The 12,849-nt window shown below is 44.3% G+C and overlaps 1 protein-coding gene across 3 annotated transcripts in view; it reads right to left on the bottom strand.

Annotated features, from left to right (window-relative positions):
* The window catches only part of DOCK2 (dedicator of cytokinesis 2), a 430,360-nt gene that overhangs the window by 321,299 nt on the left and 96,212 nt on the right, over positions 1–12,849 (bottom strand). For all 3 annotated transcript variants that reach the window (XM_017341248.4, XM_089335066.1, XM_089335065.1), the window contains exon 23: positions 904–1,012. In XM_017341248.4, coding sequence (XP_017196737.2) covers positions 904–1,012 — 109 coding nt within the window. The remainder of the gene's footprint in view (positions 1–903; positions 1,013–12,849) is intronic.

Raw genomic sequence — 12,849 nt, 5'->3', positions numbered from 1 at the left:
TGGTGGTGGTAACCCAGTAGCAGAATCTATTAAAGAACTCCAAGTGCTTCTAATGTGCAAAGTTTGGAACCCATAGTCTTAGCAACCAACACTCCCTAGACAGCCTTGTGCCTCTGCCACCCCACCTCCATCTGAGCTAAACTCAAGTACTTCATTCATGCTAACCAGAGGCTGAGCAATCCCAGACAAAATGTATACTTAAATTAGCAACCAACAGGATAACGTTGATCAAAAAAGAAAGAAGTAAGAGGAGCAATCTGCATCAGCTCACTGATTCGGATGAATGTGGTCAGGTTCTCTTTATTCATGACCCATTAGCAGCCCACCTTCCCCAGAAGGAAGTGTTCTGTGAAAGTTCTGAAGCCTCCCCACCCAGCCTCTGTGCTAAACTCTAACAGACTAAGCCTCAAGGTTGCTTCGAGATTTAAAGAGTTAGCAGATTAGCATCATGAACCACTACATCAGAGCCCTGGCTCTCTCCAACGTTATCTCTTGTCTATTGAGGAGATTCTTTAATCCCAAAAGGAGACCTGAGTTTATGGTGCTGAGAATAAAAAGTGGACTATCAGAGCCTCAATTTAAGAGACTGCCACCTTTACTACTAGTCTCACCATTAGATGTGGATCAGGTTTGACTTATTTCTTTCCAGCTAGCAAAAGCTCCAGCACTATTTTAAAAGGAGGCACTGCTACATTCATAGGAAACAAAAAATAAATATGCTTTCTCCTGCCCTGAGGAGCCCTCAGTCTTCAGGAGCCTTAAACCACAAAGCCGCTCAGGCCTTCCATTAACACAAAGCTGCATATTTAAGCAAAAGCAGACATTATCTCAGCATGCTGATATTTATTAGAAGGCCAAGGGAAAAGGCAGAGTTTATTTACTTATTTGGTAACATAAACCAACCTGCAAAAGGATGGTGGTCTTATATTGACTTTTCATCAGGTTATTGATGGATTCGAAGAGCCGTCTCATGGATTCTTCAAACTCCATCTGCTCTTTGCCTTCGTAAAGCCTGAAAGAAGATACATCTGGGTGATTTCTCAAGCCAACAAACAATGCCTTGGAAAGCGTGCACCAGCCAGTCTTTATTTAAAACTTAAAAGCAAAAGTGGGGGAGACAGGAGATGGGGGCTTCAGGAGGAGGCAGAGTTGACAGTGCAGCTGCTGCAGGCGTAATTCCCTCGAGGGGAAAAACCTCACGGCCACCACGCCACAGAAACCTCCAGCGGGCACAGCAGCATGCATCTGCCCTTTCCCATCATCTTTTTCAATCCTAAAGAACCTCAAAGGAAGGAAACTTTTCTGAGCTGTGGGGACATTAATAATTTCACCCTTCTGCAAGAATCAGAGGAGAGATTGCAGCCATCAGATTTTCAATGTATCTTGGAAACATCAAGGAGAAATATGTTCAGATCCACTGGCCCTTCTGCTTAGCCCCTGCCTGCTTGTCACAGGGACCTGTGACTTTCCCTGCCCCAGGCACTTCTGGAGTGTTCTTATCACCTAATGCAAACCTTTTGTTCCTCTGATTATAAAGACTCAGAGGTGTCACTGTAAGAAACATAGACATAACAGAAAGACATAACTTAGAAAATGAGTCTCCTCATGACTTCAACCGGAAGATTAGCTATTGGCAACACATTCTTGTGTATCCTTCCAGAACCTTTCAGTTCCTACATGAAGGTACTTCAGGAAGCTCATGGAAAATGAAGTTAAAAGATAAGCTTATTTTCATGTAAAATATTTTTAAAATCCATGCATACAAGTACTCTTCAAACTGCATGGAGAATGCTTATTATGAAATAACTATGCATGGATTTCAAAATTTTATGCACCAAAATAAATTTATCTTCTAATCCCATTTTCCTCACAAACTTTCTGAAGTCCCTCTGACACATGTAATATTGCATAGAAACCATCCTCTTGTATAAAATCAGGTCTCTGAGTCTTATCGACCCCTTCCCCAGGCTTAGGAGTGTTGTTCAGCCCAAAGCTTCTCCAAACAAGCTTTTGTCGCTAGCCGTGAAATATCCACGGCCTAATCTGCTGCACCCAGTGTGAAACAGAGCTTAGTGCTCCTGTCTCCGATTCAGATAGAGACAGCATCCCAGTGGTAGCCTCACCCACCCACCACCTCTGGGAGCAGGCTTTGGTACAGGTGCTCTCCTCAGATATGGCCTGACAAGCCTTGCAGGATGTCCACCTGTGCCCTGCCCCCTCCACGCTACCTCTGTCAGGTCCCATTCGTGCCCTCCCCCTTCTTGCCTCTTCTTCCCGGCTCCCTGCCCCACTCTCTCCAGAACTTTCCTTCCGCCTTCCCCATTGTGTCTTTCTCTCCTTCTGGTCTCAAGTAACTCCTCCCTGAAGCCCTCTGCAAGAAGGAAGTTTAAGGGGCACTTTCGATAGCCGCTGACCTTCCAGGCATCTTCTTCTGGGTTACAGAAAAAAGGCTGCGGGAAGAGCCAGGCGTCCTGATATGGCCTCATGCCTCAGCTTCCTTTATTTTCTTTCATTCTCTGTCTCTCTCCCTCTCTCTTTTAAAGATTTATTTATTTGAGGGGCTGGCACTGCGGTGTATCGGGTAAAGCCACCGCCTGCAGTGCTGGCATCCCATATGGCACGGTTTGAGTCCCAGCTGCTCCACTTGCATTCCAGCTCTCTGCTGTGACCTGGGAAAGCAGTCGAGGATGGCCTATAGTCCTTGGGCCCCTGCATCCGTGTGGGAGACCCAGAAGAAGCTCCTGGTTTCTGGCTTTGGATCGGCACAGCTCTGCAGTTGCGGCCAATTGGCAGTGAGCCAGTGGATGACGGAAGACCTCTCTCTCTGCCTATCCTTCTCTCTGTGTGTAACTCTTTCAAATAAATAAATAATCTTTTTTAAAAAGTTATCCTTTGCCTTAAAAGAGAAGTTTTAAAAAAAGATTTATTGAGGCCAGCGCCATGGCTCACTTGGTTAATCATCCGCCTGTGACGCCGGCATCCCATGTGGGCGCCGGGTTCTAGTCCCGGTTGCTCCTCTTCCACTCCTGCTCTCTGCTGTGGCCCAGGAGGGCGGTGGAGGATGGCCCAAGTGCTTGGACCCCTGCACCCGTGTGGGAGACCAGGAAGAAGCACCTGGCTCCTGGCTTCGGATCAGCGCAGCACTGGTCGTAGCAGCCATTTGGGGAGTAAACCAACAGAGGGAAGAGCTTTCTCTCTGTCACTCTCACCATCTAACTCTATCTGTCAAATAAATAATAAAAAAAATTTAAAAAAAGATTTATTTATTTGAAAGGCAGAACTGGGGGGAGGGTCTTCCATCCTTTGGTTTCCTCCCCAAATGTTCACAATCACTGGGGCTGGACCAGGACAAAGCCAGGAACCAGGAACTCCAGGTCTCCCACGTGGGTGGCATGGGTCAAGCAATTGGACCATCCTCCACTGCTTTCCCAGGTGCATTAGCAAGGAGCAGAACATCCAAGACTCAAACAGGTGCTCTGATGTTGGATACAGGTGATATCACAAGTAGCTTAACTTGCTGTGCCACAATGCTGGCCCCAGGTTCCTTAATTCTCTCCCGTAGCATGCTCTATACTGCCACACACATACCATATACCAACCGACTCCTCCCTGCCCCTTATATGACTCCTCCCTAAATCTCCTTGTTCTACTGCTACAGAGACTCCTTGCAGGACACTGTGAATTGCAGAGTTTATCAGCTCTGGATTCAAATCTTGGCTCTTCAAAACTTGTTTTTAAATTTGTATTTATTTATTTATGTGAGAGGCAGAGAGAAAGAGACAAAGAGAGGGATGGACAGGCATTCAGATAGCTTCCACCTGCTGGCTCACTCCCCATCAGCTCTACCCTGTACAACCTAGACTGACTATTAATAAATAACAGCAAACACTACAGAGCATTCCCAAGCCCAAGCCCAGGTACTGCTCGGAAATATATTACAGGCCACACTCACCACCACACCATGAGGAAGCAATTAGCACATGCCCATTTTGCATGTTAACAAAGCTTAAGCAATCTGCATTAGGGCACCACACCTTGGTGTGTCAGGGCCAGGATAGGAACCTGGAGCTCATCCTGTCAATCTATTTGCATATCACCCCACTCTGTACTTTACTGACTCTAAAGTTCTATAAGCCTTCATTCCTCATCTACAACATGCAGGCTGTCGCTACTGTGCTGAAGGACCGTGAAGAGACCAGCTCACGGCCGAAGGGGTAAGCCCAGCACTTGGCCCCCCCGGGAGGTGTGAGCTGCAAGCTTGTTCCTGTTAACTGCAGAAGTTCCTGTTAACTGCAGAAGTCTGAGTGCTGTTCTGCTATTATCCCCATGAAGAAAGGACATAGAAAACTCTCAAGGGATTGAACCTCGCTCAGTTTCCATCACAGTGCAAAAGACAGGACCAGAGTTGCATCCTACACTTGACTGGGAAGAGAAGACAGGCTCTTAACTCAAACAGCAGTGGTTGACTTCCTTGTAAGGTGAGATGGTGCTGTTTGTTTTACTTCGTACCCATGGCCACTGGCTCTATCTAACAGGAGGCCCTTCCTCAAGCCTTTTGCCCAGAAATCCTTTACTTGTCCCACTGCCCACTGCTGCCTAAAATGTTTAATGCGTTCAGTCACAATGGCTGTTACTGGTCTAAAGTAGTACAGGGATACTACAAAAAGCCATGTGGGAAAAACGAAATTAAGACACAAATTTATGAGGCTGGTGTGTAGCCTAGCAGTCAAGGCACTGGTTGGAATGTTGGCATCCCATACTGGAGTGCCTGGGTCCATGTCCTGGTTCTGCTCCTGAGTCCAGTTTCCTGGTAATGCAGACCCTGGGAGGCAGCAGGTAATGGTTCAAGCAGCTGAGTCTCTGTCACCCAGCTGAGAAACCTCAACTGAGTTCTCAGCTCTGATTTCAGACTGGCGCAGCCCTGATTGCTGCAGGCATTTGCAGTGAACCAATGCATGGGAGTGTTCTGTTTCTCTCTCTCCCTCTAACAAAAAGAAAACTTTCTTTTTGTGCAAAAGAAATCTGAAATCTATGCATAGCTATTTCATAATATTCATGTTCCTTGAATTTTTTGAAAATCCCACGTATTGAGCCTACACATTTTCTCTTACCCATACTCCATACTCAGAGTAAGGGCTGCCCACACATTTATATACATATGGGCTTTTTGGGTACAGCCCCCTCATTTGCATATGTGTGTGGTGGGGGTGGTTCTGCCCAGGGCATTCTCACAGGCACCACCTTCACCACCCACAAGGATGGCCTCCAGCCACACTTTTCTGTTGGTAACCTATTCAGCCCCAGCCCACCCCCCATATAATTAAATAAACCTGTGGCAATTCTTGCTCTCCCTGGAATTTGTCATTTTTAACAGAGAAACATAAAAATGAGGTTTTTTTTTTTTTTTGGAGTCATCTTCATGGCAGCACTCCCAGGAGAATTTTCATGAACTGTAGCTAAAGTGATCCCTGAGGCTGCCCTGGTCTGCATCTCTCTGTGTCTGATTATTTAATTCTTTTTAAATTTTATGAGCTGCATAAATATCCTTACAACCAATTCCCCTTCTGGCCTACACTAGCCCTGGTTAGTTTCCTTACGACCCTGTCTAGCCAAAACGTCACAGAGTGGAACAAGCTTCTTCCTGCAGAGACTGGGATTTAAAATCAGGAATCGTTGGGAAGACCTGGTCCATGTTCTCTTGCATAGAGGAAGAAACTGAGGGTCAGAGTGGGAAAGCAAGTTGACTTCATCATCTTTTCAATATTATTTTACTGAGGTGGGAAAGAAAAGAGACCTTTACACCACGTATGAGCAAGCCAGGACTCTCCACCCACTTGTAAAGTTTGCAGGAATCTGAATTTAATTTGCTCCAGCAGGAGAGGTGAGATTTGCTCTAAGTCACAGACTGTACCATGACACAGCTCAACCCAGAAGGCAGCATTCTTCTCCTTTTATATTCTGAGACTAACCGGGGAAAGCAGATAATACAAAACACATGGGGCCAATGTCAGGGGCTTCTGCCTCAGTGGGAATGTAGTTTGTTCCCTGTTATTCATGGTCACAAGTTAAACTCCTTAACATCCTGGAATCCAGAGATGAAAATGCATTCTGCACTTGTCTAGGTTTCATAAAGGACAAGAAGCAATTCCAGGTGGAGAGGGAAAATATTTACATTTCCTTTTAAGCCAGGGACTGGCTGGGAATGCCCAGAAAAGAAAGAATTTAGTACAAAAGGAGATACTGAATGCAGATGGCTTTGCTATCAAGCCAGATGCCTCCATATACTCATACTGTTAGTGCAGTCTCAGACAAAGGACTTTTCTGGAATCATATTTCCTTTATTGATAAAAGGAAGATGCAATGCTCATATAAATGGTTACTTCCAGCTGATAAAAGAAGTTAATGACATTCAAGTGCTTAATATAAGTAAATACTGGTAATTCTTTCTTTTAAATTGTTCTTTAAATGTTGAATTATCAGCTTTTATTTTTAATAGGCAGAAAGAGACAGAGATATCTTTGATCTGCTAGTTCACTCTCCAAACGCCTACAACAGCCAGGACTATGCCAGGCAGAAGTCAGGAGCCTAGAACTCAATCCAGATCTCCCATGTGAGAGGCAGAAACCCAGGTTCCTTAACCATCAGCTGCTGTCCCCCAGAGTGTTCAGTAGCAGGAAGTTGGAATCAGATGCTGAGCTGGGACTCGGGCTCTCCAATATGAGACAGGGGCACCCCAAGTGGCATCTGAATGGAGACACTAAACACCTACCCCTGGTAATTCTCACTATTGGTGATTCCTGAGCACTGAAGTGACCACTTCGGTAAACTCTCTCATCTGAGTTTAAAGAAGTAAAAGGGATATTTTGAGCAATGAGTGACTAAGGAAAAAAATACATAAGGGTTTTAGATTATTTGGAAGAAATAACCTGCTGATAGGTGAGCAATTAAGCATTATGAGGTCTCCCCTCAGAAGCATGAAAAGAACAGGAAAAATAACGCTTTGTGTGTCTGTGATGCTTGAAGCATGGCCTTGAAATGAAGGGCACAGCAGATTCCACTCCTTTTTTAGCGTTTGGTCTGTGTTAGAGCTCCAGGAGGGCAATGTTTTTTTTCTGGCCTAGAACGCCTAGAAAGGTACTTCGCAAACCAGCTGATTCTGCCAGGGAACAAATTATTGAAGGGCCCTGAGGCCCTGACCACAAGGAAAACTGGAACAACCTGCGAGCTACTGTTCTGGGGCATGCGAGTCCGACCACAGGCAGACTCCAGCTCCCAGGGCTTGGATAAATATAGCCGTGCTCGGCCTGCATGTGATTCATTAAGGAGACACTGCACACAGCTGAGCACTCACTAAATGCAAACGGAGCCCCATATGGTGTGCACGATGCTTTGCGCCACCTCTTCTGTGCAGGTACACAAAGCCTCAGCCTGAAACCGAGATGCCAACCTCACGCCAGCAGCCCAGGGGAGCAGAATCGAACTACAGAGCTACACGCTGTAGAAAGCAAGTGGGCGACTTGCTTTACATGGAGGGGTAGAGGGTTTCCTGGCCGCCTTTTATTTCCTGTATCTTGTCTACTTCCAGTTCCTCTGAGCCACACTCCACAGGCTCCCCTGCCTCTTACAATGTAGACGTTTAAGTCCCATGGCCTGGATCCCACTCCCTGCTCTCTCATTTATTAGCTGGGTAACTTTGGTTAAGTTATTTCATCTTTCTAAGGTTCAGTTTTCCCCTTTAGTAAAATGGTAGTAGCCCTAAAAGGTTGTTCTAAAAATGAAATAATACATGCGAGGCAATTAGCACAGTGTCTTGTTTATACTCAACAATTAATAAATGTTAGTTATTAGGACATCATAATGTAGGCAGGCAGATAGGATAAGATGGATTAGATTTGTGAGCTGGAAGGCCACGCTTTCACCCTGCCCCTGTGTGATCTCATGCCTCTACCTGACCTGACCTGTATGCCCACCAGCCAACCACACTCCTTTGGAAGTAGATAAAAGGCCTGGAACATGTTGGGCGGGGCCCTTTTTCTCTTTTTTCACCATTATTGCCCTTTGTTGCCCTTGCTGCCCATGCCTTTGAGGTGCATGGCCTTCGGGCCACCCACTCCCTGCTTTCCTGCCTGCATGTTTGCTGCACATGGCTGGCTCCTGGCCTGCTCTCTGCATGGTATAGACCCTAACTTAGCTACTAGACTTTTCTTTTTCCATTAGATAAAGCCCTCACTCTCCTATGCACTTCTCTCACTGAATAAAACCCTTAAAACTTACCAAGTTGTCTGGTCTATTTGAGACAGTATTCAGAATTCTTCTCTGAATACATGGCAAGAACTCACACAGATTATTAATCTCAGGATTAATAAGCAAACGCTTTCAATTATATCCAGTTTTTCTTCTGGATCTTTCCTGAATCTTAAGGAGCAAGAGACAACTACCTTTTACTCAGCGCTTACTATGGCCCACGCACTGTATGGGAGATGAACATGAATCAAAGAACTTAGAAGGAAAATGTGGTGGGGATAATGGAAACATAAAAGCTTAAATTTATGACCGAACACTTTCTTAAGGGTCAGGCACTGTGCTAAGCTCTTCTCTCGGATTAGCTCATTTGACAGAGGCTATTATTATCTACATTTTGCATATGAGAAAGAAGAAATAAAACCTTTAGAGGCATAAGGTAGAAGCCTGGGAAGGAACAGGTCTCTGGAAATACAGTGACCCAGGTTTATCACCTAGATTTGGTGACACCTCTCTGCCCTCCGTGCCTACCCCTCCCACGCCACCACCCAGCACAATATGCCCTCCCCACCTCGTTCCTTCCTCCCCAGCAGTCCAGAAAGACACTGCAAGTTTAGCTCTGGGCTCAGCCCCTGTGTCTCCCTCACCCCATCACATCTTTTCCTGAATTTGCTCTTGGCAAAACACACACCTGACTCACTTCACAACAGCCTGGAAGTGAGACCAGATTAATGGAAAGCTTTTAGAAATGAAAAATCTATTTTAAATGATTCCCTGATCTCAAGTGGAATGGAGCAAAGTTACTCAAACAATGAGGTCATCACACTATTTTGCCACCTCACTGCACAAACTGATACCTTTGTGCATCAAATATGATACCAGGTTCTTAAGGACGGCACTTATGTAGGGAACTTTCTTAGATGGATGATACACGCTCCACACACTGTTAATTCAGACTGTCACAGCTGCTAAGACGTCCCTGTCATAGTACCTCATCCTTTATCATCACTGATTTGTCTCCACCACAGTGTAAGCTCCACACAGAGATCAAACCTGTCTGTCATAATATCCCCATGTCTAGCAACAGGCCTGCAACATCAAAAGTGAGTGATAAACAAGTAGACCAACAAATGATAAATCACTGAATAAATGAACCTCAGCACATTCATTGTGGTTGTATTGAGATGTCTTAAGAATCCAAAATCCAACACAGTTCTCCTCATCCTAAACCACCCAAGTACACTCTCAAAGATGGTGTTAATGGTCATTTTCAGGAACACAGCCTATGTTATTATTACCTTTACTACTAAAACTGCTGCTGCTACTGCTGCTTATGAAGCATTTGCTACCCACAAGACACTGTGCTAACGGCTCTGTAAATACCTGTTTCTTTTTTACCCATATAGGAACCTGTGTTGTTGGTGTTATCACCATTCAATGAATTAGAAAAGGCAGGCTTTAAAAAGAAAAGGGAGGCTTAGCTAAATAGCAGAATTTGCTCAAGGTCACTCAATTAATAGATGATAGAGCCAAAATTGGAAGCCGGAAGTACCTGGCTCTGGATTTCACCCGTTAAGCTCGAGGCGCTGCTCCCTCCAGGGAACAGAGTACACTAAGAGCCAGTTGCCAGGAGCTGGTGCAAACAGGTGGGTGGGGAAATATCATTTGCTCAGGGGATGATATTACTGGACTCTTGGAGGGAAGCTAGCAGGCTGGCTCCAACCTTTTTCTATTCAAGCTCTAAATCCAAGGTGACTTGGCTGGTGTTCCTACCTCTGAGCTAACAATTTGCTTTATTAGGACAGGTGTAAATTAGCAACGTTACAAAAAAGAACCATTGAGCCTTTCCTGGCTTCAGAAGAGTTATTACTCTGGGAAAATCACAATACTTTAAAGCCAGAGCCAAGGAGTCAAGTGTACTTTCTCTCCTCCCTCCCCACCTCCCCCTTTCTCTTTCTCTCTGTCACTCTGCCTGGGATGAAGAATAATTGTGGCTACACCAGTGGCTGAGTCTCACTGTCTGAAAATAATCCTTGCATGTATTGATCCTCCTTATAGAACAAAACCCTTCAGTGCACTCAGCAGGTCCATTTAAGTCAATGCAATATGCCTGCAAAGGACTTGGGAAAGAGAGGGTCCTCATCCTGATTCCCCTCTTTCCTACATGGACACCATCACCATTCCCATCCTTTCCCCTGTCACCAAGTCTATGGACCTGAAATAAATAAGGAATTGCTGATTGAAATACAACATTTCAACACGACGACAAACTTAGAGTTAACGGTCTCACCCAACAGTGGGCAACGAATCTGAAATGAAAAGAGGCTGTCAAGAGAGGAATAAACCCTAATATGTTAGGAAGGTGAGGATGGCTACCGTGTTGCCAGTGTGAACTGGCAAGCAGCCCTCACAGCCAAAGAGAACTCCAGGAAGGCTTTCTTGCTTTCAATACCACCAACGGCCCATAGGCAGGGCTCAGACCAGCTCCTGGTGCCAATTCTTTTGTCAATGACAAAATTATTTCTACTTGAGCTGTTATTTATCCAGAGTCTGACATTTAAGGAGGGATCATCCCTTCGGGCAAACCACAAAGAGGTTTCACTAAACAGTCTTTCTTCCTGTAAATAGCCCCAGGGTGGAATGATTTGTGGATGAGAGGGAAGAACAAGGACTAGACAAGGATGGATCCTATTTTGAAAAATGTCTAGAACAAACACATAAAAATTAATATGATCACTGAAGAAAAACGACCTCAGGTGGAAGTGTAAACAGTCTAAATAAAAATACTAGAAGTTAACAATATGGAAGAAGTGAAAGAAAAACAACCCATCTAAAACATTCACTTTACTTTTAAATTATGGCAAGCCTGTGTAATAAATTAATAGTAAGTAGGTAATAAGATGCAGGCAAAAGCCTTGAAAAGAACTCCTAAGTTATGAATAGAGTGTGACGCGTGGCCCGTGCCATCCTTCATTCCTCCGAGAGGAGCTGCAGACTTTATGTAATTTGGCAAGAACAACTAAGCTGCATAATTCTGCACTTAAGTAAATTTCTCCATTAACATGAAAAATGGCAGTCAGGGTTTTTTTTTCCTTCCAATATAATTAGAAATTGAATGCTCCCAAAACAATGTTCCTAAGGATAGAAACACACACATACTCTCTTCTATGCTTCTAACACATACAGAGAAAAATATAGATTGCATCATCTACTTGAAAGAAAAGTTAATATTCAGCAGCATCTTCCTAGGTTTTTCTCTAGTTGGTCTAAATGTTTGGGCACTAAGAAGAAGTTAAGTTTTTGACTGCTTTTGTTTTTTTCTACTTCTTTCTTTAGTTTTTTTTTTTTTCTTTTTGTAATTACCTAGGAGGTTCCATGATTCCTTAAGTGACAAAAAAAAGTGCAGAATGTTTACACACAAACGCAAATACACAACTAATGTAAACCTGAAAATGTACATGTGGCATCTTGGAAAAGTGTGTGTTCCAACTGTACTATTATATACTTTATATTATATTCTGATTTTTAAACAAATGTTACATTTAATTTTTAAAAGAGAACTATACCCCAATATCTTTCCTGACTTTTCCCACTCTCACCATGAGAACCAGGGCATCTAACCAAAGGTCACACAACTGGAGACAGTTTCCCTTACAATCACAGCATCGAGGTGCTCATTTTTCACCTGCCTCCTGCTTTCTGGCATGGGCTGCTGGTAGAAAGACGATTCTCTCAGAAATGTCAAGTTATTATTACTTTAAATTGTGGTCATGTCAAGAGCATCCCAACTTTGTCTTTTGGGTCCATGGCTCCCAAGAAGGATAATTAACCCCAAGCTTCCTGCTGCATTCCACTGAGAGCCCTGACATTTGGTGTGTGTCGTTAAATAGCATCTTTAACATTTGCCTTAGGAATGGTGTCAGTTTTTTTTTTTTTTTTTTTTTTTTTTTTTTTTTTTTTTTTTTTTAAATGCACATGCTGTAAAACTCTGTGTTCTGCAACCTGGGACATGGGGCAAGTGTTGAGCTCAACACACCCAGAGCTCTTGCTTGAGTAGCAGGATGGCTGAGGGCCGGGCTGCCAGCAGAAGGCATTGTGACAGAGAGTGCAATGGCCAAGGTCTGCACCACCACCTTCTGGACAAGCTCCAGCATTAACAAAGGTTGCGACCTTTAGCAAGTCACCCTACTCTGGGCCCTGGTTCCCTCTTCTGTAAGTGGGCCATGTTACCATTGAGGTCAGCTCCCAGGATTTTTAATTGCCACTATTGTCAAAGAATCAGATAGAACATGTGGATTGAGCAAGAATATGCCTGTTCACCCTCCAGAGTTGCCAGGCACAGGACAGGGCTCCAGAGATGCCCACTTCAGAGTCCTGGAGTAAGAAGGGGAAGATCATGAAGAATATGGATGTCAATCAATCATCAGGGCCAATTAATTCCAGCTGCCCAAGCCATTTACTCCTCTCCAATAGCACCAAGGTCCTCCAAGTCTCCATCACCACTCACGTGTAGGGGTCTCTGAAATGGTCTTTCTTTCTCACTCTTGCCCCCCTTGTAATTCATTTTCTACTCAACAGAGGCATCTTTTTTTTTTTTTTTTTTTTTTG

This window comes from Oryctolagus cuniculus, chromosome 6, assembly GCF_051225735.1.
Source record: "Oryctolagus cuniculus isolate XC-2025 breed Fujian yellow rabbit chromosome 6, ASM5122573v1, whole genome shotgun sequence".
NCBI lineage: Eukaryota > Metazoa > Chordata > Mammalia > Lagomorpha > Leporidae > Oryctolagus > Oryctolagus cuniculus.
The sequence above is the reverse complement of the archived record's forward strand: the minus strand, read 5'-3'. Positions and strand labels throughout refer to the sequence as shown.